A 23487-nucleotide genomic window follows, 5' to 3' on the forward strand; every position below is an offset into this window, starting at 1 on the left:
ACGGCTCCCGGCCTGCGATCCCCCCAGCGCTGGAGTGACACGAATACATGGGCCCTCCAGGTAGCGCTGCCAGTGGTGAATTTAATAATGTGGCCGAGCGTCCAGACAGTGCTGCTCCTGGGGGGTGGGGGGGGGCGTGCACAGAGCTGCCGTAGAGCCTTTGTTCTGAAGGCCCCAAAGCAGCTACTTGTAGACAGAGCTGACTGAGAGCACTATATAAGCGTGTGATTTACAGTTGGTGGGGTTACAGCCGTGAGCTCTAAAGGGCTTTTGGTCCTGTTTCAATGATTTACGTCTCAAATTTGTCTGAAAATGAAGTGTTGCCTCAAAGGGATCCTGCAAACAATTGCAAGACTGCAGCAACGGCATCATGCTGACTAACCATTATATCCTGTTTCATTGTTTAGAGACTTTGCTCCAGTTCTAACATTCTGCAGTTTCATATTATGGGAAAGACATCACAGTTATATAATAAAGTACATTACCTTCGATTTACATTCTTTATTGACTGCCTCAGGTCATTTCAGACCATTTTTCCGTTTGTTTCAGTGTCAAGAAATAAACAACACAAGAAAAATTTGCAATACTTTTGAGGGTTCATTGTAGATGCTTTGCAGGTGCTCATCTTCAACTCAGTGGTGAACCATTGGTGACTATTAAAGCTAGGCCTTTCTGTTTGGGACATAAAAGGTCAAAACTCTGGCAAAAACAAGAAAAACAACACATCTACTAATACTTGCAGAGTTTAAATACAAAAAGCATGATGATTACATGAAATAAAAATGAGCTTAAAATTACAGACACATATATTTTTAATTTCACATAAATCATTAGGACTTCTCTGAAGTCCTAGAAGGCCTGTTGTCCCCATTGCTGTAACTTTCACTTAAAAACCTATGAAATACGACTGAACTTCAAGGTGAAGTTATTAGACCTTATTAAATCTACCCCTTAATCTAAATCCAACCTTCACCTTCCATCACAAAAGCCCAGTCCTAAGCCTGTTGTCAACCCAAATGTTGTAGAAAATGAACTCAGTTTCACCAGAGAGAGAGTTTGTTAATAGTTTGAGCATCTGTAGATAATCTGTGGGGTCTATCAAAATAAATTGTGACCCAAATAATGTAAATTTAGAACCCGCGTTTCCGAGAGAATTCCTCTGCTTGTTTCAATTAGCTACGCCTGACAAATAACTAAACAAAATCTAAGAAGTCGAAGAAGAAGAAGAAGTACCGTGCATTTCGTAGCATACACAATGAGGTCCAAAGAGGGTTAACTGAATCAAACTGTCGTTTGTTGAATGAAAGATTTGTCCATTCGACTTCAGCCAAATAGGATGCACGCAAAGAAGCACTGATGCCAAAGAGCATCTGGTGGTAAGAATTTCTGGAAGGGTTTGCAACAACAGTGTCGTGCATTGTGTAATGAGCATTTCGAGTTCACCCCCGAAACCATGTCACGCTAAAACAAGAAACACAGTACACTCTATCTTGATTTTGCCTTTGAAAGTTTTCCCAGAGTATGCTCTTCACGCAGGAGCAAGACCAATAATGTTTAGTTAATACATAAAGTCAGGCAATGCTGTGCCAGCAAATAACATTACTTCAAAGGGTGTAACATGACTTCTCTCTCCATCTGATGATGATAAGGGTCTTGAACTAGTTGGTTTTTGGCAACCAGGAAGAAAAACCTTTACAAAGACAGGAAAGGCCTGGATTAAGAGGTGTTGATCATTTCCTCGGCTTTGTTGTTCCTTCCTTTCCAGGGCGTTTGTATTCCCACAACCACGTTTTGGACAACCTCAGTGAAATGTGAGTTGCTGAGACCATCATGAGAAATCAACAGACTGGCCGAGGCTAATCTTTCTCAGAACTGCTTCTAGAGAAGGACTTGTTAGGGTCCACTGGCAGCTATTAAAGTTTGCCTCCATTCATTCCCAGCAGATGCAATAAAAAGGATGTTTTACCTTTCAGTAGCGAGGCTGGTATAAAGCTGCCACCACTGGTTACCATTTCTTACTACCCACTGATTGAGTCACGACTCACAGTCAGTGACATTATTTAGGACTTCCAGAAGGCCTAGGGTACGTTTTTTCTCATGAAATTGTTCCCACCTATTAGAAATCAACACGATTGGTTCACCCCTCTGACACTTCATAATTATACTGATGTTCAATGTAGCACGTTAGGCCTTCTCTTCGGTTCTTGAAGCCCTAACCAATAGGAGAGCTTCCTTAGGTATATATACATAGACACCACAGAGGAAAAACCATTCCTGATTGGCCAATTGTCTGCAGTGTTTCAAGAATTTGACCCTCTTTTTTCCATCCATACTTAACAAAGAAACAGGAGTAATACTAGTCTAATGCTCGCAGAGCTTAAATACAAGCATGACTCTATTGAATAAAAATGAAGTAAAAATACAGACATGTATTTTTTAGTTCTCAGAAACCATTAGGCCTTCTCTGAAGGCTTAGGAGGCCTTGAAGGTTCCTTCGAGTTTACAGGTCTAAGACTATCAACATATCGACCAATCTTGTGAGAGCAGGTCCATAGCTACTATCCTCTTAAAAGTAACATGAAGAAACACGACTTTCCACTCAATCCGATGCTGATAAGAGACTTGAACTAGTCCGTTTTGGCTGCCAGGAAGAAAAACCTTTGCAAAGACAGGAAAGGCCTGGATTAAGAGGTGTTGATTGTTTGGCTTTTTTGTTCCTTCCTTCCTAGGGCATTTGTTTTCTATTTCTGCAACATATAACTTCTGGCTGAGGCTAATCTTTCTCAGAATTGCTTCTAGAGAAGGGCATGTTACCTGACTCAGGTGTGTTAGGGTCCACTGACAGCTATTAAAATTTTCCTTCGTTCATTCCCAGCGGAGGCAATGAAAAGGATATGTGGTGTATTATGTGCTGAATTACAAGAGAACTCCATCCCCTCAACAACCACAGCCAATTACCCCTTAAACTCAAGGCATATTTATGCAGTTATTAAGACTTATCATCCTGCTATGGAACTAATATATTAGCATGACATAAATGTCAAAACACAGTCAAAACATTAGGAAAAAACACCTCTATGACAGTGCTAATTTCTGCGAGTGTTCCTATGGGATTGTAGTTGTTTGTTAGCACTCAGCTGACAGAGATTTGCATGGACATTTTGTTTGGCTGTTGTCAATTAACAGACATCTGAAGCTTCTAAAAGACAATCCATGTTTTGTTTTAAGTTTGTGACACACGCATTAGCATATGTTTTAACTTGTAGCAGTTTGACAGTGACTTTCAGCAGTGGGGCTGCTATAGAGCTGCCGCTGCTGGTTAGCATTTCTTACAGCCCATTGATTTAGATGTCACTCATATTCACAGTCATGTAATCTAGGACTTCCAGAAGGCCTAGATGATGTTTTTCTGTGTCAAACAACTCATTAGTTTTATATTATTGGTTATGACCTCTATTCACAATACTATCCTCTTAAAAGCAAAGGGTTTGGTTCCCTAAAGAACCTTTCAATGGATGCTTCTGAAACATCCAGTGTAATAAACAACCTTCGTAAAATTCAAAGAACCTCGACACACTGTTACGCATCTACACCAATTAACACTGTTTTTCTAGTACCAAAGACCAAGTCATGACATTTAGGACCTTCCTTTTTAAGCCTGTACAAGAACACAAACTAAAGGATTTCAGCATTAAGTTCCCAAAATCATGGTGGTCAATAATGGGTTTTTAATAATAACATAATATTTGTGAATTTCAGCTCCACCAATGTTTTAAAACTTTCTGTTCCAATTACATCACACCCATTTTTGTAGGAGACACACCCACTAAGTGACCACACTTAGGCTGGCCAGATGGTCATTACCAGTCGACACATACTCCCAAGGAAACAGAATACAACAAAAATGAGGATTGAATGGGACTCTCTGAGAACTTAACTGAAACCCCTGTTCTAGGGGAACTCCAAAACTGTGCAATTCCAATTTTTCAAGGCACTCCAGGACCAGGGCTGGGAAATACTAGATTCCTAGCTAAGAACCACTTAAGACAGTAGAACAACAGAGAGCAATTTACATGCATGTATTCTCAACTGAATTTTTTTTAAAGTAATGTTAAATACAAATCTAATGGAAATCAATAAACTGACTTTACCTTCCTCTTTACATTTGCCTTCACAGCCCCAGTAAAGTTCTCTTGGACAAATCCCACTGGTATCTAACTGCTCTGACCCGGGCGCCTCACAGTGCCGTGACGGGGTCAGTCTATTCTCCTTCCTCCAGCCCAGCGGGAGGAACAGGCCCTAACTCCTGACCGTCACCGCGGGAGTGCAGCACAGGCCAGTGCTAAGTCCCTGTAATTAGGACTTCATGCTGCCTGCCTTTAATAGCTTTAAAAGGCTGGTTGTTCCCCTCCAGTTCAATCATATGTAATTTATTAGGTTTGGCACCAGCACTCGTCGGCCTCATCTCCCTCTCAGCCATTGTGTAACAGTTTAACAGTAGTGAAAAGGGTTTACAGCATGCGTGTCTCAATCACTGCTCTCATCAGTGGGCATTTAACAAGTATAAGCTAAGCACTAATTCACCTGAGTGTATTATGCAGCTAATGAAAATTGGGCCTGTGAGATAGCGTGAAACATCCAATACAAAATCATGAGATACTATGAGCAGATAATTGTGAGTTAGAGTGCTAGTTCGACACTGTATGCCATACTGTTATCTATAAAAATGGACAAAACTATGTTGCATAGTGAAAAACAATAGTAGCAGCAGACTTAAAATCTTAATTTTGTCTGCACTTTCGATGGTTTTATAGCAAACAGTATGTCAAACAGTGCTAATACTTGCTAAGCGCATAATGAAGTCTATTTAACCCTTGTGTGGTGTTTGTTACTCAGTGGTCTGGTGGACCCACCGTATTATTTATTTTTTTAATAATAATCATAACAATTTATGTAAAATACCAGATGTTTAAAATATCACAAGTGCCCAGCATAGGGTTCTCCTTTAGCAGCTGTAGCCAGTCAGCAGCCAGTCCATGTTGTCCACCCTCACACACACAAGCACACAAATACAAAAACATACACACACAGACACACTAACAGCAGGCCATGAAGGAGGAGAACAGACACAGCACCTCCACACTTTTATTCCTCACAGGTTCACCCCAACACCACATGTGTAATATAAATGTGTAGGGCTGAACAGTGTGAAGTCATTGAAAATGTGATATTTTATATGTTCTTCACAGAAAATGAGCAAAGGCCAAGGAATCTGAGGTTGAAATAAAAATAAATCGCATCATTTTTTCTTTTGGTATGCACTGAAAATGGGTCCCACAGACCCGAACACCTCACAAGAGTTAAGATTATTTCACAGTGTATGATGATTTAGGCCTGCCCTGTGTATGATGCTAATTGGTGGATATAAGCTTTAGTTACTTGTTAGCTACATTAGCCTCAGTGCTCCAAATATAAAAAAAATTAAATATAATAAAAAGGATATGGACTCTTTACTTTTTTTTCACAGAGCTTCAAAAGGTAAAAGGAAACAAATAAACAACGAATAATGCTATGTTAAGATTTGAACCTTGAACCTCAGTAACCAAACTGAATCAAATGCAAGGAAATCAAATGAAAGGTCTTTTTTCTAACATTTACCATATTTGTGGAGACCTTTGGCTTCCATAAACAGAACAGAACACACACACACACACACACACACACACACACACACAAACATATTCAGGCCCAGTGCAGTAAATCAAGCCATTTGACTCCACATAGCATTCATTTGCAGCGTGATATCCAGCTCCTTCTGCCTTCTCATGTGCTCTTGCTGTCCACCTGTTCTTGAGCGACAGCAGAAAGCAGGTGGGACAAACGTGTTAAAATCCTTACAACAACACTACAGCCACTGCAAATACAATGTTGCCTACAGACGGCAGGCCCACCGGCAGACCAAACAAAACATGCTCAGCACATGGTACACACACAGCAGTCGTCTCTGGAATTCCTGCTCCGGAGAGACAGCGGCCCGAGCCAGGCTGCCTGCCCTCCAGTTTTCTGCTCTAAGCCTCCACGTGCTCCCCTTCACCTGCATGTTTCTTTAACTTCATACATCTTTTCCCATGGGTGAGCATGGTATCGTTTGAATAGGATTTACATTCACTTAGGATTATACCAACTCAGCTTGGACGGGGGGAGGTTGGGGTAGGGGGGTGGTTGATGTCAATTTTAAGATAAAATGCTGCCCACCCATTGTGTTCACAGGCCTTACATGTCATGATGCCAATTAGAGTCCTGGTCATGAGAAAGGCTTAAAAGCACACATGTTCTCTTGGTGCCAAAAACTCCAGCAACTGGAGAGTTTTGTGTTAGGAGGGCCAGACGTTGGCTCTCGTAGAACTAAACCACATCCTTAAATGGGAATTTTCTCAACATTTTGGCAGAATTTAGTCCATGAGATGTGAACAAAGTCACTCAGAGCTAGAGAAACTTACCGGCTCCGATTGTGAGCCACAGTGGTGGTGATAGGAACCAGGGGTCTACAATACAAATATAGCCATTTTATTTGCTAATCAAAATGACCAGTGAACCTACACGTCTTCTGAGTTTTATATACAATGATGATGATTGCCCTGCATCATCATGCCCTGATTTAGAATGCCTTGCAAAACATAAAAAAAACATTTTAGCCACACCTACAAACTATCATAAAACAACGTCTCAGACATCAGACAATATAGTCATAACCATTGCATGTAATAGATTTCTTTGACATAGCTTTTGGAGGCAATAAACACTTTAGCCGTTTGGTTCTTATCACCACCATTGTGAAAAGAGTTGGTAAGTTTCTCTAGAATGGAGATTTTTTTAGAATGGATTTTAGGTTAAACCACTCTGAACGCCTTTGTTCATATTTTAACGGTTTAATTGTGCAGACATCTTGAAAAATATTTGGAATTCCCCTTTAAGGAGTCATTGGACAAGCCAGCAAAGACCACCACTTTATAGCAGGTTAAGGTATAAGCAAGTTCAGCCAAAAGCTTGGTACAGGTGTCTTATTCTGCAAAAAAGCTCGACTTGTTTTACTTTCTCAAATAACGAGCAACCCAGAGAGAGTTTGGCTGGCTTCTAAAATACAAGCAGGCAACAATGAAGCACATCAGTGAAACCCTTCCATTGTCTTTGCTCTCACTCCCAGAGGAGTTCAAAGCACAAAGAAACTTTTGTCGCTGTTGCCCTCTCGGAGGGGTTCGCACAAATAAAACCTCTCAGTTGGAAAACAACCAGTGTCCACTGGTTTCATTCAGACATGCCACTTCTCTTCTGAAGCGCCCTGGACAATCTCAGGCTAATTTCTGAAGAACCATCTGGCCCTGAGTAGCTTGTGTATCTCATGCAGTGCTGAGGTGAGCAATACGACCAGGACATGCATGCAAGCTTTTGCCTGGCCAGACTTGAAGTGATAGTGACAGTTGTTCATAAAGAACAAAAATATGGCAAAGGTGCCTCAAAAAGGTCAAAGAAAACCTAGATGTGCAAACACAGGTGAGACAGAAAGAGTCTGAGCTCAGTGGTTTTATCACAGTAACTGACTCTAAATACTAAGCAGGCCGTGGGAGTTGTTAGGTAAATATTAGCGCGAACTCGGAGATGGACCAAAGATACAAATCCCGTGCTTGTCAGCGACTCTGCCCTGGTTTTTGAAGAGAGAAGCCAGCAGAGTCTCTATGGAGACAGTGCTTTTCTGCTGATGTAAGAGGAGCCTCTTCTAACCACCCCCCTCTGCCCTTCCCCCCTCGCTCTCCAAACACACTCCCACGGTCAGACCTGTGGCACTGACCCAAGTGGTAATCTGGCGAAAGGGCTCTTTTTCCACACAGCGAGTAGAGTGTGCAAGGTGCAAGATACAGGGGGCCCGGGGGATCCCGGAGTCAGAGACCCCTTAATTAATCCTTTGGTTAATTGTGACCTTTCACATGCATTCAGGAGGTACCTGAAAACATAAAGAACATTGGTCATTGTAATGTTTTACTCTCAAAATTGTGGGTTTCTGGTTTATTCAGTATTCTTTTCTAACTACACCTGCATTGGAAACAGGTGAGGATGATGACAGCAAGACAAAAGACTGCTGAAAAAAACAGGAAGGTTTTGGGAAATACTACATCAGAGTTCAGACAACGGGACAATTCTTGTTGCTTAAAAATGGCGACACAAGAGGCTATGCTAACCTGGTAGCTAACGTTAGCATATGTGTTTAGAAATTCTCTCTGACTAGTCCTGTAGTGCTTTTACATCACCTTTTGGTATTGGCTCAGCTCTCTTGGAACCTCGAAGGAAGTAGTAAAAAAAATAGTACCCGGTTCCAGGTACCAGATTTGCCTGGTGGAAAACCAAAAAAGGTGAGCAGAGTGGAGTTGAGTCGAGCTGGAAGTGTGCAGTGGAAAAGCGGCTATAGAGAATTCAAACAGGATTTAGAGAATGGTGGGAAAATACCATCCAACCTAATAAGACACTGCAACACACATCTTAGTTTTTTTGTCAGAATACGTCAATAGAGTATAATTTTGTCATGTAACTGAAGCTTAAACCTCTGAGTGATAGGCTAAGTAGAAAGTTAGGTTATATTGCTATCTACGGTTAGCATCAGGCCTGTGCTAAAATGATTGATTTCGGTCAGAAGTAGGAAGCCTGAGTTTGGAATTGCGCTATTTTTAACACCTCCATGAAAGCAGTCCTTTAAGGAAAGCCTGTCTACACTACAGCCCTCTTGGCAAAATCCCCAGGCAGTTATTTCCAGTCATACAAGACCCTTTTGACTCGGAAGAGACCTATAAACCCCAAACTGAAAGTCATATTAATTGCTCAAAAACATATTTGAAATGACTGGTAAAATGTGACAAATACAGCATAAATACATTGTTCCATTTGATTGAAATATCAATCAAAATGTGGTTTTTTTTCAGCCTGTTTTGGCTGCTGCACACGCACATATGAGGGGGTGCTTTTTCCTACTTGTGGCTTAACCAGCAAGCTGATCGGCTTATTTTGATCGGCAGGACTTTCCCCAAAAACAGACGCCATGGTGAGCATTCCGAGTTTCTCGTTCATTTTCAGACGACTGAATAATCTCCTCTTTTATAATGTTTCAGTTGAAAGCGAGTTGAAAGCGAGCTAAGCTAGCTAGCCAGCTAACATTAGTGATGTTAAAAAGGTAACTTTCATTGATGTTAAAGTTCTTATGTTTTTACTTTCTCGAAGCAGTAACTTAATGGACAACTTCTGGACTTCACTGATCTAAATATCATTTAAAACTAGAGAAATGATTCTTTATTGCTGTTGATGGTGTTAGCAGCCATGTTGACTTTCTGAGTAGTATTTCCCAGCTGAGGGAGAATTTTCTTAGATTTTCCCTAGTCAGAGATGAGACATTCTGAGGTATGAGCTTCAGGCGAATGCAGCATTAACTTACTTTGCATTCATTTACTTGATCAGACCTTGTTTCATCCTAAAAGAAAGTCTGATCAAAGCAGACGTAGCATTAGGAGTGTTTCCCAAGGATGAGCCACCGACTTATCGACATGGAATGCACTAACTTGGGCCTCTGTAAGAAAATCTGATTGCAATTATCTATTGAATAATATAAACTGGTTGAAAAAACATTGCAGTAGGGACTCTCAGCAAATAAATGTACAGATACTCAATGTATGTATCAACATGATTTATATCAAATTAACCTATTGACTATATTTTTTCTAGCTCCACTGTTGGCCATTATCCTGAACTGGAGCTAATAGTAGGGAAAACATTATGGCCTACAATCACGACGATCAAATCTAACTTTGGTTACAATGTGGATAGTTGCACTTCTAAAATCTGACTGGCTGAGCTATAAAACTGTTGTAAAATACTCTGTGTATGCACATATTTGTCCGCATTCATCAGCTTTATCCTGTATATATGCACTATGGTATTTAAAAAAAATTATGCTGTTATGTTTGCATTGACCATAGTATTGGAGGTCAATGTATATAAACTAAGTGGCCCAAAACAGTACTAAACAGTTTTAGTTTAAACTGAGACATTGTGTAGCGAACCTTTAAACTGGCTCTGTCAAATGGCTGTCAACATATTTGTTCAATAACTACATCTGGTTTGACCATAGCAGATACTGTAGCTAACAGGCAAAAAGGTTTCTTCATTAATCTTCACAATTAGACTTTAAACTGAAGTATTTGCTGAGTGACTGTAAAACTGCAGGTTTAAGTGTCCATGTTTAAGGTAGAGCTGTAGTAAGCAGTATTAAACCCAGTGTGAGGAAATGAATGTACATCACCGTTAGCTTGGCACTTCCATTTCAAACTCCATACAAGCGGAGGGTGATGGCCTTCTGGTACTGAAACTGAGAGTGTCAAGGTATGTATAAAGCTTTACTCTTAAACTAAAAGCACAACACTGGATGATGTGGAGTGCAGTAGGTCACTATCTCAAGATGTTATGCCTGCAGCTGTACCTTTGCCATGGTATGTAAAAACGCTGTGTACATCAGATACCCAGAGACAGGCTGACAATGAGCAAGTTATCAAGTTTGTGCCTATGATGAGTCACGAGGCAAAACAACATCTTTATATGTGTACCCAATACTTCCAGTCAGGGTACTTCAGAAAACTCCAGTGATGTGGCCAAATACTGTGACGATGCCCCTCTACTCCATCAACCATCAAAGCAAATCCTGACTTTTGCCTCCCTCAGCTGCACTGATCAAGAGGTTCAGAAAGAAAGAACTCTCTGGCCATAATCCCAAAACCACTCACAGTTGTGCTTGCTCACACGATGTGACAAGTTACCCCAACCACAGTAAACAGCAGTTACCTCTTAGCAGACCTGTGGTTCTGCCTTGTGTAGCTGCCTATGACCGAATTCTTGCAAAGAGAAAAACTGCGAGGCTGAAACATTTCAAACATCTGCTCAGAGTCACGCAGTGATTCACATTTCAAATTCCATGAATAGGACCAAAAAATTGGGATTATGAAGATGAAGACACCTTCCCCCTCAACAAGCTTCCAAAAATGCCAAGGCTTGACTCTGCCTGGTCTGCAGATTGCACTTTTTGAAACTGTAATCCTCACTTATTGATAGAGTGTTATAACTGAGAGAACTGCAACAATGAAAAACACAGAGTTTCCCAAAGTCAGTGAAAAAGTAGGATACATGTCAATATCTCTAAAAAAAAGTCCTGATCTGTCGAATGCTACATTGTTGTATTATTTTATGCAAGAATTACAACTCCATTTCCATAAAAGTTGGGGCGCTGTGCAGAATAAAAAAAAACCAGATTGCAATGATATGCAAATCATGTAAAGTCTATATTTAATTGAAAATAGTACAAAAACAACATATCAAATGTTGAAACTGAGAAATTGTATTGTTTTTTGAAAAATATATGCCCATTTTTAATTGATTATTATTATTATTTTAATAATTTAATTTTTTTGGCATTACACAACTTTACCAGCCTTTTGTTGCCCCCGTCCCAACTTTTTTGAAACGTGTTATTAGCATCAAATTCAAAATGGGCATATATTTTTCCTAAAACAATGACATTTCTCAGTTTCAGCATTTGATGTGCTGTCTTTGTACTACTTTCAATTAAATAAAGGGGTTAAATGATTAGCACATCACGGCATTTTGCACCGCTGGCATAGGCTTTCCGTCCCTCCCACTGCCCAGAAGGATAAGCGGCTTAGCCAACACACGTGTGTGTGTGTGTGTGTGTGTGTGTGTGGTCTATGCTGGTTTTTCTAGCAGCATTATCCTGCAGATTTTAAAGGTACAATTTTCAAAAACATTTCTTTTTTAATCACATAGGTTAACCTTTATTATCATCATATAAGTAATCAGCTGTCCTTTGTGGATAAGACTGGTTACCCCTGGTCAGCGGTTGGGGAGTCCAGCACAGTTTTCTGCTTTCCCTGCTCAAAGACATCAACTGAAACTAGCAATTGTGTGATGAGTCGGATTAAGAGTGTTTGAGCAAAAAACACACCAAATGCACTAATCTGGCCCATCAGGACTGTGATATAGATGAAACCACATATGGCTGTTTTAAGCAGTCATAAAAGTGTGTTGAATATGTCCAGCCTGAAGCTCATTTAGCCAATGGAAAGTCATGATGCAGCATAGTCCGCCCACCCGGTCCAGCCATACAAGTCCAGGCTCCTCTCTCCTTGAAGGGGAAAGACCTATAAAACTGAAGCCAAAAGCCACATTTCAACATGTTTCAAACAGATATTTGAAATCATTGGTAAAATCTGACAAAAACAGCATGAATAGTTTGTTGCATTTGGCTCAAATAACACACAGCCTGTTCCGGCTCCTGCGCTTGCGAAGATCTCCACAATCAGAGGTTTTCCTGCTTCCAGGTTAAACAGCAAGCTGATTGGCTCATTTTATTGAAGGGCGGCTTTTGTCATAAACAGACACCATGTTGAGCATTACGAGCTTTCCATTCAGATTAATAACCGTCTTCTCCGCTATCAACTCTCTGCTGATACTCAGCTAGCCAGGCTGCTAAACTGAGCAGTTCACTGTGAGCTAACTAGATATATAAATATGTGAAAATGTAACTGAATAGACACTGTATGTTTTTGACCTTACAGCTCACAGCATGTATGAACAAGGTAGGTTATAATTTCTGTCGCAACACTAGTTGTGTTGACAAACGCTTGACTCTGTACCTTCCTTTAGTGCACCTTGTTGAGAAGCTTTTTTGGAGCCCTGCTTCTAGCTTGTCACATTCACCATTGGGAGTTGTTTTATTTTTGTTTATTTAGTCTTTCTACCTCTATGAACCATTTGAATATTTTTAAAAGTATTTTTTGAACAAAGAGATACTGAATGTTTATGTTGTTTCAGTTTTAACAAGACGAAAGAGGAGAGGACAGGGGGAGGAGAGCTGAGGACAGAAGGTAAGGCAGGAGAACAGAATAGCAAGAGAATATGTTTTTAGAAGTTGAATATGAATTATCGACAAGTCTGTCATTAATAAAATGAAGGGGAAAATATTCAGTAGCTGTCATGGTAGAAGAAAGTCTTTCCCACAATATAAGAGAAAGTGTAAAGCCTTTAGCTCTTGAATCTCCTTTATTATTTTAGATGTAGAAAATGCACTAGATTTACTAGATTTACCAATTTGGGTCCCCCACAGTAAAATCCGGCCATTTCCACTCCTGGGAGTACATGTGAGGTACATGGTTGCCTCACTCGCTCCCTCTCTTGCTGCATTTCGTTACTTCCAAATCCGTGAGCTCAAACAATTTGGCGGTTCTGCTGTGTCAGCCATGGCCTTTGATGTGCACTCCCCATTGCTTGGCTTGTGTTCATTAGCCAACAATAGTTTTGATCTTTCTGCCTTTCTGTTTTTTTTCTCGGATGAACATGAGACAGGGGTGGCCTGCACCGTCACTATAATATTCTGTAGTTGTTTTAATCCAAGTAATTGTAACCCATCAGGGGTTCTGATTTAGGGCCAGAGGAAACACAAACCACTCTCACACAATTCCAAGCGGAGTTTAGTAGGGAGCGAGCCTGCAGTGGATTAAAGGTTAAAACACAGTTTGCTAAGAAAGACATACAGACAAATTCCCTCCAAACCAGCTCAAGTGTTCTGGACTGGGGACAGGGTGTGGGGCGCTGGGAGGCGCAGCCACAAAATACACTTGCTGACAGATTCGGTGGGAAAAGGAACTGGGCTGAAAACATGCGACGGCCAACAGATTAACTCTTAGAGCAACAGAGGGGAAGCAACTCGAGCCCCCCCAAGCATAAAGAGGTATTTACTCTCAGGCTGCACAAACAGGCAAATGACTGATCACGCTGGGGTTACCACTGTCAGACAACAGGACGACACAAGAACCGTCATGCTTTCCACAGCCCACCATGGCCACCAAAGAAGTGAAAGCACAGCAGGGGGTGGGATGTTTATTTCAGGCGTCAGAGGTGATTCAGCAGTCAGTTGTTTTCCCCTCAAGGCTGAAAACTACAACTGTGCATGGCATCATGAATACCTGTACACTAGGGCTGTACGATATTGACACATAATGCAGTGATAAAGCTGTCGGATATCACAATGACGAAGCGATACATTATTATTGAAACAGTGTGCCTCGGACTGGACATGATGCAAATAGTTTTTTTTTTCAGATGTGTAAACAGAAATCTAACCTCTCCTTTAACCCTCTGGGGTCTAAGGGCATTTTCTTGATTTTTGCATATCTTCTTAAATTGACTATTAAAGGCACTTCCATATAGTATGATATCCATATATTTCATATCAAAATGCTCTGTTATCTTCACCGTTATTATCCAAAAAGCACTGAACTGTGTCTGTAAACTTTTTGCATGCCATTTCACGTGTCTCCGATGTTGACTGAATGAATAGGGTTTCCGACCTGATGGGTCAGTCCTTAGAGATTTCCTGAGTGTCCAGTGGTCAGTTTCACTCAAAATGTAGATGAGCACATGAATCACATGTGCATTTTGTGATTGGCTGTGTAGCCTAATTGTTAGGTTACTTGTCCCCCACAAAAGGGAGCTGCGTTCATTCCCAGTGTAAAGAAGCACTCCTTAAGCTTCTAACAATTTGGCAAGTTTTGTCATTGACACTATAATGATGGAAGAAACTCATATTGAAGATAGAAATATGATTGATCATACAGCCCTAATGTACAGTAAAACTCCTTCCTAACAACAGAGCATTTGTCCTCAAATCAAGCTTTTAAAGGAATATCATATTTGTACAATTTTACCAATAAAGCAGTCATGGCAGCCATCTTGAAGCCTGAACTTCATGCTTTTTTATTTTTTTTTTGTACAGAGAACTGCATGTTATACCAGCAGGAAGCATATAAGCAAGTCTATTTCAGATGACTCAACAACTTGGCATGGTTTAAGGTAAGTCTGAGATGTTCTAGGCATGCAGTTTGCACCAGGGGTGGGCGATGTGGGAAAAGTAGTGTATCACAATACACACAGGCAAAATATGCTAGTAGTGTCACATTTAAAAACATTCCACATACAGTGCTGCACTAATTCCAGTTAGACAGGATTAATTATGCTCTTTTTGTAATGAAGCACGTAGTTGTTCAGGGCATACGGACGAGATCCACGATATGCTCCGAAATGCATACCGTGTGTCTCGATAACAGAAATTATAGTCATATTTCCCACCTCTGGCTTGCACAGTTCTTATTGGGTATAAGCCTCCTTTACTCATTAGTTACATTAGCCTTGTAAGTTCATTGCAAAACTAAAGAAGCAAACCTAACAAGCCTTGGCTGGGTTACATTTGGGATAAAGGGAAAATATTATCAAATTAGATTTTAGCTGAACTATTCCTTTAACAAACAAACCCTGAGCAGATCATACTTTTAATCTGGAACACGGCCCGAGTTTTTCAGGAAATAAGCTAGCAGGCGGCCCCATCACAAAAAGATCGCAGTGCTTCGACCAACAAAAAGTGAAAATCGTTCAAGACCTCACTTGCACGGCGCATCCTGATCCGGCGCGGTGGGGCAGGTGGGGGTGGTATGTCAATATGGAGAAGAAAAGACAGCGTGTTGTATAGCAGGGCAGTGCTGATGTGATCGATTTCCCCTTAGCGCTGAGGATCTATTCTCCCTTGCAGTGATGGAGTAGGTGCTGACTGGGGCCTAATGGAGGGTTATGCAGGGTCAGGAACTGATAGGCACAGGTGTGAGAGGTGCATGGCCATGGGGGTGGCTGATGATGGAACTGTCTTTCAGCTGTGACTAGATACTCGTAGGGCAGTGAATAGGAGAGGAACCAGACTTAGTGTTCTCATATAACAAAACTAGCCAAATACAGAGCAACTAGGAACACATAGTCACTGGCTACTCTGTTAAGGACCCTTACTGCCTAGGTCCACCTTGTTGATGTAAAGTTGGACTGTTGCCGTGCACACTTTCTGTTACCCATCCAGTAGGCCAGGGGTAATTAGTTCTGCTCCTGGAGGGCTGAGTACAGCACAATTTGGTGATTTCTCTGCTCAAACACACGTGATTCAACTTATCCTTTAGTTGACAGGTTTAGTTGGTGGCTATGACCCTCCAAGGCCAGAACTGATGACCTCAGCTGTAGCCTTTCTTCAATAGTCAGTTTCTGAGCACAGAACTGCTCTTGGCAAGATTTTTTTGACTGACCAACCACTTTCCACCTAGCAGTGACATTGACTTATGTAGAAACCCCAACGATGCTGCTGTGTCTGATACACCAAGGTGACACCATGTCAGTGTCCATTCTGTACTAAGAACTTGGTGAACCACCACCAAAATAATATTTGTCATGTGTTGACCAGACATTAAACCACTAAGTGGAGGTGGCTTATAAATTGTGAATGACAACACATTGGCTACAGTCTGTTATTTTTCACATAGGTGGACATCATAAAGTGGCCAGTGAGTAGAAGCACAGGGTAGGCGTTTGTGATAAAGTGGATTGTGAGTGTACAGACACTGATTTTTTTTTGGGGGGGGGGCATGAAAGGGGAATTCCACTTATATTTCTAAATTTCTAGATAATTCTATAGAGAAGATGTAAACAGTGTCATTCGGAGTGGTTTTATTTGAAATATGCCATTCTAGAGAAACTTTCCATGTCAGAATTTTTCACAGCAGTGTTGATAGGAACCAGATGTCCAGAGCATTTAATGCCTCTAAAAGCTACCTGACAGGACGTTATTGCATGAAATGGTTACAAAAGCACTGCCTAATGCCTGAGACAGTTTTACAATGGTGGTGAGATAAACTTTTGGCCGAAAATGTTTTGTTTGGAGAGGTACAAGCAGAGTGTTCTGTACTACTATAATGTGTAGGTTAACTGGTGGTTTTGGATAGTAAATAAAATGCATATATATATGTTTGCGCTGGTTCCTATCAGCACCACTGTAAAGAAATCCCAGTTGGTACATTTCTACAATGCACCATTTCACAGCAACCACACCAAATTGCTTTATTTACATCTCAGCGATTGAATGATGCAGGAATTTGGAGTTTCCCTTTAAGTGCTGACATGATATGATCAGCAAGTCATGCACCTTGAAAATACAGTTGCTGTCCCACTGTTTATGACTTTGCAATGCAGTTCTACTTCATTTTGTTTCACAGAATGATGTTCAAAAACACAAAACGTGTTCTATTTCAAAGTTAAGCGTTTACATTTTCAAATTCATCTGGACAGAAAATGGAGTGACCATAAAATGAGTACATCCATTTTTGCCCTCAGGGGTTTTGATACGCCTTATGGTTTACTTTCAGTGTAACTTCTTTCAAGAATGCTTCGTGTTGCTGCAGGATTAATAAGATGTGTTTGGAGGGAGGTTTGTAGACACATGGCAGTTTTTTGTTATTTTTACAGTTTTATTAATGTTTGTTTTCTGTGTTTCTGAACAGGATGCATGTTCAGGATTAGTAATAATACTTTTGCACTTCAGAGGAAAATGTCTTGTTATTAAAATCCTCAGTTCCCCCAGCATCTTCTTGGTTATGAAGTCACCCACACTTTCACAGGCTCAAAGAATACATTTTTTATTAGAAACAGAAGACATTTTAAACCAAAGTGAATCTGTCCCTCATTCTCAAAATGATTGGTGAGACATCAGTCATTTGCATAAGGCTACTATGTACAAAATAATCAACTCTTGAAAAGAACATAAAAAAGAACATGAAAACAAGGGTTCACATCCTCAGAGCAAGTTCTTCTGACTTCATAGAAAAATAAGATTTATTCCAAGGCCAAATAAATCCCCGCCAACATATTTACAAACAAGAATATTTACTATAACTGGCTGACCAAGTACTGCACACAGTACTGCTGTACAAAATATCCAGTGAGACTTCAACAAACGTTCAACAAACTACATCAGAACAACCAAAAAACAAAAGCAAAAAACATACAAATAATAATAATAATAAAAAAAAAACCAACACAATCATACATTAAACATAAACTATGATTTTCCCACTAACCAAGGCACTAATCTGGTAATACCTTTTTGTTCCTGGATAAGAACAGATAAACATATATAAATAACACTTTTTTCTTTCTGTGTACAGTTTAAATTAAGTGAAAACATTTCCAAAAAAGAAAATGAAGTCAAACACAAACATTTCTTGAAGCGTTCTAATTTTACAAAAGTAAGTCGAGCCTCATTACAAAAGACAAATGAAATTCTAATGAACTGCAGGGAGTGCTTATTTTCAGATTAGCAATCAGGAAACTGAGTAATACGCAAAGGACACATAATGCCTTCCGATGCAGAAATGGTCAAATTATGCCACCTTAAAAACAGATGTCCAAGCTATATTTGTTACTGTAAGAAAATCTTGTGTGCACTTGCATACAGATGCCCAGCCCATGCTTGAGGTTGAACTAGAATAAAGCTTGATTTGAAAGCATCGATTGGGGAGGGTGAGCCTTAATTAAAAAGCTGGATCTTTGAGGTGAGGCCTAACTTTGAGACGCAGTCTGGGCGGCACATGCAGCAGATGTGCGGTGTAAGAAGTGGTGTGCTCTTGGAAACACAAACCCTTTCAGCAAATGAATGGGAGTGGATGGACAGCAAGGGTGGAGGAAGGAAAAACAAGAAAGAAGAAGAGATCAGAATCAAACGGAGTGACAGGCTACAAACGCCACAAGTGCTAGTAGACTTTCTGTTGCTACTCATGATCTTTTAGATCTGCTGCTGTCAGGATCCTCCTCCCCATGGCTTCTCTCAAGCTAAATAAACTTGTGGTTTATTGCTGCTGATGGAAGGACTTGAACTGTTCGCTTCTATCTGCAAACTAATCTGCTAACTTACCCATTTAAAAAAGATGAGCAAAAAGTGAACTCATATTGTCTGATACTTCATGCATCAGGCTTTCCCTATTTTAGGGGACATTTACTGACATACATTTGGTGACAAAGTGAATGAAGAAGTGTAGATTCTTCCACACAGGTGCAATGCATGACACAATTAAGCAGTTAACATTCTACATGCTCTGTGGCATGTATAAAAATGCTGAGCAGGCCCAGCTGACCTAAATTTTGGATCAAGATGGCAAGAGGAAAAGATTTATGGGACTTTTAAAGGTTTATTCTTGGATGGCAGGAGCTTGACTCACAAAGACTGCTCAACTGGCAAGTGTTTCAATAGGAACAGTTACAAACAGCAACAGTAGGGTTAAGGTGCATAAATCCCTCTTTACAAAGACAAATGCAGATTTGAGAGTACAATGGTGTAAAAACCACGGGCACTGGTCTGCAGAGATGTGGAAAAAAAGTGAAATGGTCTGATGATTTGTTCTTCACCGTACTCTCAGTGGATGGGTGCATGTGTGGTGTAAACCAAGAGAATGGTACAGGCCTGAACGCTTAAACCCTATAATAAGGGGGTTCGGTGGCTCTGTTATGTTGTGGGGGGCGTTTTGCTGGAATGGTTTGGGTTCGCTTGTCCTCTTAGAGTGAAAAAACACTGCAAATCAGCAAGGTATTCTGACTGACCACATTTATCCTATGAAAAAACTTTTCTGTCCTGAAGGGAGTGGTCTTTTCCAGGATGGCAATGCCCCATCCACAGAGCACAGGGGCTCACTGAATGAACTGAAGAGTTTGAAAATGATCATTGTAAATTGTCTGCTGTGGCCAGATCACAGCCCAGTTGAACTCTACACTTCTCTTTGCATGAATCCATCAGTGGTCACAAGCCATGTTCCTGGAGATCTACTTTCCTGCAGAGTTTAGTTCCAACCTGCAACCAGAACTTAGGTGTGACAGATTGCAGTTGGATCTAGACTCTACAAGAAGGTATATCTCCAGGACCAGGGCTGGTGACCACTGCCATAGAAGAACCACTTTTGGTTGCCTAAAAACTCTTAAGGGGGTACCTTTTTTGGCACTTTGTTTGAGAGTGCATGGGAGATTTTAGATCAATATATTAGACACCACCCTCCACCACCTCCATCAAAACACCATCCTTCAGTAATGTCTTTTAGAAGAATGACATGCCATCCCTCCAGTACCAGAGACTTGCAGAATCTATGCCAAGATGTGCTGAAGCTCTACTGGTGGCTTGTAGTGGCCCGAAACCTTAGACACTAAGACACTTTATCTTCTTCCTTTGTCACCTGTCTGTAGGTGTTACTGTCATATATGTATTTCAACAAGTAAGAGAATCACCCCATCCTGAATAGCAGAATTTGACATTTTGGATAAGATAGAAAAAACAGAAAGTCATTACAAATCAAAACCAGAAACATATTCTCTTTCTCTTTACAGTCCAGTGGAACTGAAAATTTCAGCCTCCAGACAAATTCTTTTGCTGAACAGAGTCTCAAACTCTCCAAAGAGTTTGCAATATTAAGAACACTGGTGGAAAGACACAGACTAGTTGTAGTTGAGAAATAATAGAAGCTAGTTACATCTCAATGCAACATTAAAGCAGCTCTCCTTGCTTAGAAAGCATATTAAAGGAAGTCTGAAGGACTAAACATAAATCAATGTAGTATTATGGGTACATGAAAAGAGCAGGGAATATATTCCACCTGGTTTAGAACTTGAAATCACATGCAGAGTGGTGTCTGGCAGGGATATGTACACACAGAGTAGCTCAATTTTAGCAAATTTGTTTTCATTGCTTCAGGCTACCCTGTGATCATAACCACACAAGCCTCTCCCTTTGCATTTAAAATACAAAATAACAGGCGTATACTATGGATTAGTGATCCACTGAAGACAAATGTCCTTCCAAGATGATAGCTACAAAATAATACATCTTTTCATCTGCATGATATACAGTTTATTCCTCTTGTGTTTTTACAAGTTTGGTAGTACTGAGTTCTCTATTCCTTTTAAATTATCGTCTTCCAACAGTGCCTCCTTCTTCTTGCTTTTACACGTACCATTCCCTGCGAGAGATCACGGATCCGTCTGTGTGAGAAACGTAATCACAGTCTGTGCCGTTATCGAAACAGCTGTCTTGCAGGTAGGGGGTGCCATTGTTCAGCGTGGGGCCGTGGACAGGAGGCCCGCTTGGGTTAACGTTGTGGTGGCTGTGGTGGTCGGAATAATAAGGGCACGATCTCTGGAGGCTGTCGCCCCAGCTGCCTTCGTCTTTGGTGTAATCAGGGTAGATGACGTCTCCCTCAGGCTTGGGCTTCAGGTCCTGGCTCCCCTTGCCAGAGTCGTCTCCAAACACGTCTTGCAGCTCGTGCGGCTGGAGAACATCCAGCTGCGACTCCTTCTGCATGTCGGATGGGCCCATGTACTGCTTGGTGTAGTAGTCGCCGCGGAAGGTGCGCCGCTGACGCACGTAGCACAGCACCCCCAGTCCAAGCAGCAGCGCCAGGAGCAGGATGCCGCCCACGGCCCCGCCCACCACGGTGCCCACGGTGCCATCTGCCACAGAGGCCAGCGTCGGGGAGGTAAAGTGGGCGTGGCGCTGGGTTGGAGATGTGCTAGAGGAGCCAAGCACGACGGCCTCACTGGTGGTGGTGGTGGGGACGGTGGTAGTGGGTGGTGGCTCTGGCAGGAAGAAGAGAGAACAGAATAGAATGTTGGGTTGTAATCGAGAATATGGAGAAAATCGAGCAAGGACAGAGAAGGAAAATGAGAGGGAGACATTATGAATTACAAGCTTTGAAGTGCAACTAACAAACATAAAGCACATTAACTGACATTGAACAAGATTACTCCAATTCCCAATCCTCTCCTCCTGCACTGCACATTTTAGTGTTTTCCCTGAGCTTCAACTCAGGAAGGACTTGCTAATTAGCCGGTTAGTTGGATTAGGTGTGTAACAAATTTGACCTGAAAAGTTATTCCACCTTCATGAACATTTGTATGCATGGTTCTTTCATATTCAATTCATACTTGAATTTAGCATTACATTAGTTGTGCCTCATCTAGTTTAATCAGTCAAATAAAAACTTGAAAATGACTATGTAAAAGGCAATGGCTTAGCTGAAAACATGACAGTAAACCACTATATTTGATACCCTTCTCAGTAATCGTGAAGGAATTTGTTTGCTGGAGAGCTAAAGTCGGTGTCTAATTTAGTACCTTTGCAACCAAAGGCAGACTACAACAAAGTTCGGACAGCGCCAGAAATTTTAGACAACAATCTCAGAATGAGACCACTGCTATGACACTTCTAAAACTGTCACCAGTAGGAGATCGGCAGAAGGTGATGCACAACTCATGCCAGCTACAAGTGAGCGGCACTGATGGATGACTCAATCAGGATGTCATCATTTTCTTCCCTCATAGAATCTTTTGCATCTGGCTTGAAGCACACATAAATATAAATGATACTGCATATTGTTAGCCACAGAATTTGGCCAAGATTTTATCAGCATCATCTTGTACGGTGTAACGCACAGTAAACTTAGACTGCTGTTAACACAGTTTGCAGCATCTCACTGATCAGGCAAACAGACAGCTTGTAAATATATTAGAAATGCTGGAATGGATTCTGGATCAGAGTAAAGCAGAGGGTACACTACACAATTTTAGCCCCAGTTTTTGTCAAAGACAAGTTTTTGAGATTTTGTATAGTGTGAGTAGTTCAGCGACGTGATTTTCTTAGTAAGATGTTGCAGACGCCCCGTAGCAGGAGCAGCAAGCAGTAGCCAATGACAGTGTGAGAGATAACTCTTGAACGATGCACAAGCAACCGAAACAAAAACTAACATGATGAAATACTGGTCTCAGCCGCTTCAGCTGGGTTTGAAGTAGCGAATATGCACGGGAAAAGGAAGGAGGGCTATAGGGCTGTGGAGAAAGCAAGTCTTTTTTTTCCTGCACAACTCTTTCCCGCAGAAACAATGACAAGTTTCCCAATCTCCAGGCACATGATGGATGCCCCTCGCTTTTATTTCTGCGAGGCAGTGGCATTTTGTCATCATGTGCTTTGTCAAAGATCTCTCTGGGTAAAAGATGCAGTGTGTGAATTTCATCTGCGACAGCTCGTGCAGTGCATACAGCGATTCTGAGATTTCGAAAGTTGTGACGGGTTCACTTGGCATGAGAGAATTGGGTTCAAGTTTCAGCGACAGGAGAGAAGCGTTGTTTTGCTCCTCCACACTCATAAAAAAATGCGATAACTGCTAGTAAACAATGTTAACTACTGTGAGGTTTTCTTAAAACGTGACTCCAATCTGCCCACTAACGGATGGAGCTTGGTTTGGCTTTTGCTCCTAACCTTTTTAGCCACGTTCATGTGCTGAAGAAGTTCAAGCCCAAGAACTGAAGTCACTGTTTGGATTGTGATTTAAAAAACACTACACGGACGTAGGAGATGAGGGGTTCTCAAGTTCCATGCCTACAGAGCAGCAGGTTTGCCAGATGTATAGCTCAAAAGCCATCGTAGAGCCAATTCTAGTGAGTATTTATCCAGCTTGGAAAAAAGATTTGAACATTTTGTCACTT

At 41.1% G+C, this 23487-nt stretch overlaps 1 protein-coding gene across 1 annotated transcript in view; it reads right to left on the reverse strand.

Moving 5' to 3' along the window:
• Window positions 1–17590: 17590 nt before the first annotated feature.
• The window catches only part of nectin3a (nectin cell adhesion molecule 3a), a 40000-nt gene continuing 34103 nt past the window's right edge, over window positions 17591–23487 (reverse strand). Inside the window, exon 6 of the mRNA XM_036559026.1 lies at window positions 17591–21582. Within this exon, the coding sequence (XP_036414919.1) occupies window positions 20951–21582 (632 nt within the window). The 3' untranslated portion in view covers window positions 17591–20950. The remainder of the gene's footprint in view (window positions 21583–23487) is intronic.

The sequence above is a fragment of the Colossoma macropomum genome, unplaced genomic scaffold (genome assembly GCF_904425465.1).
Source record: "Colossoma macropomum unplaced genomic scaffold, Colossoma_macropomum, whole genome shotgun sequence".
NCBI lineage: Eukaryota > Metazoa > Chordata > Actinopteri > Characiformes > Serrasalmidae > Colossoma > Colossoma macropomum.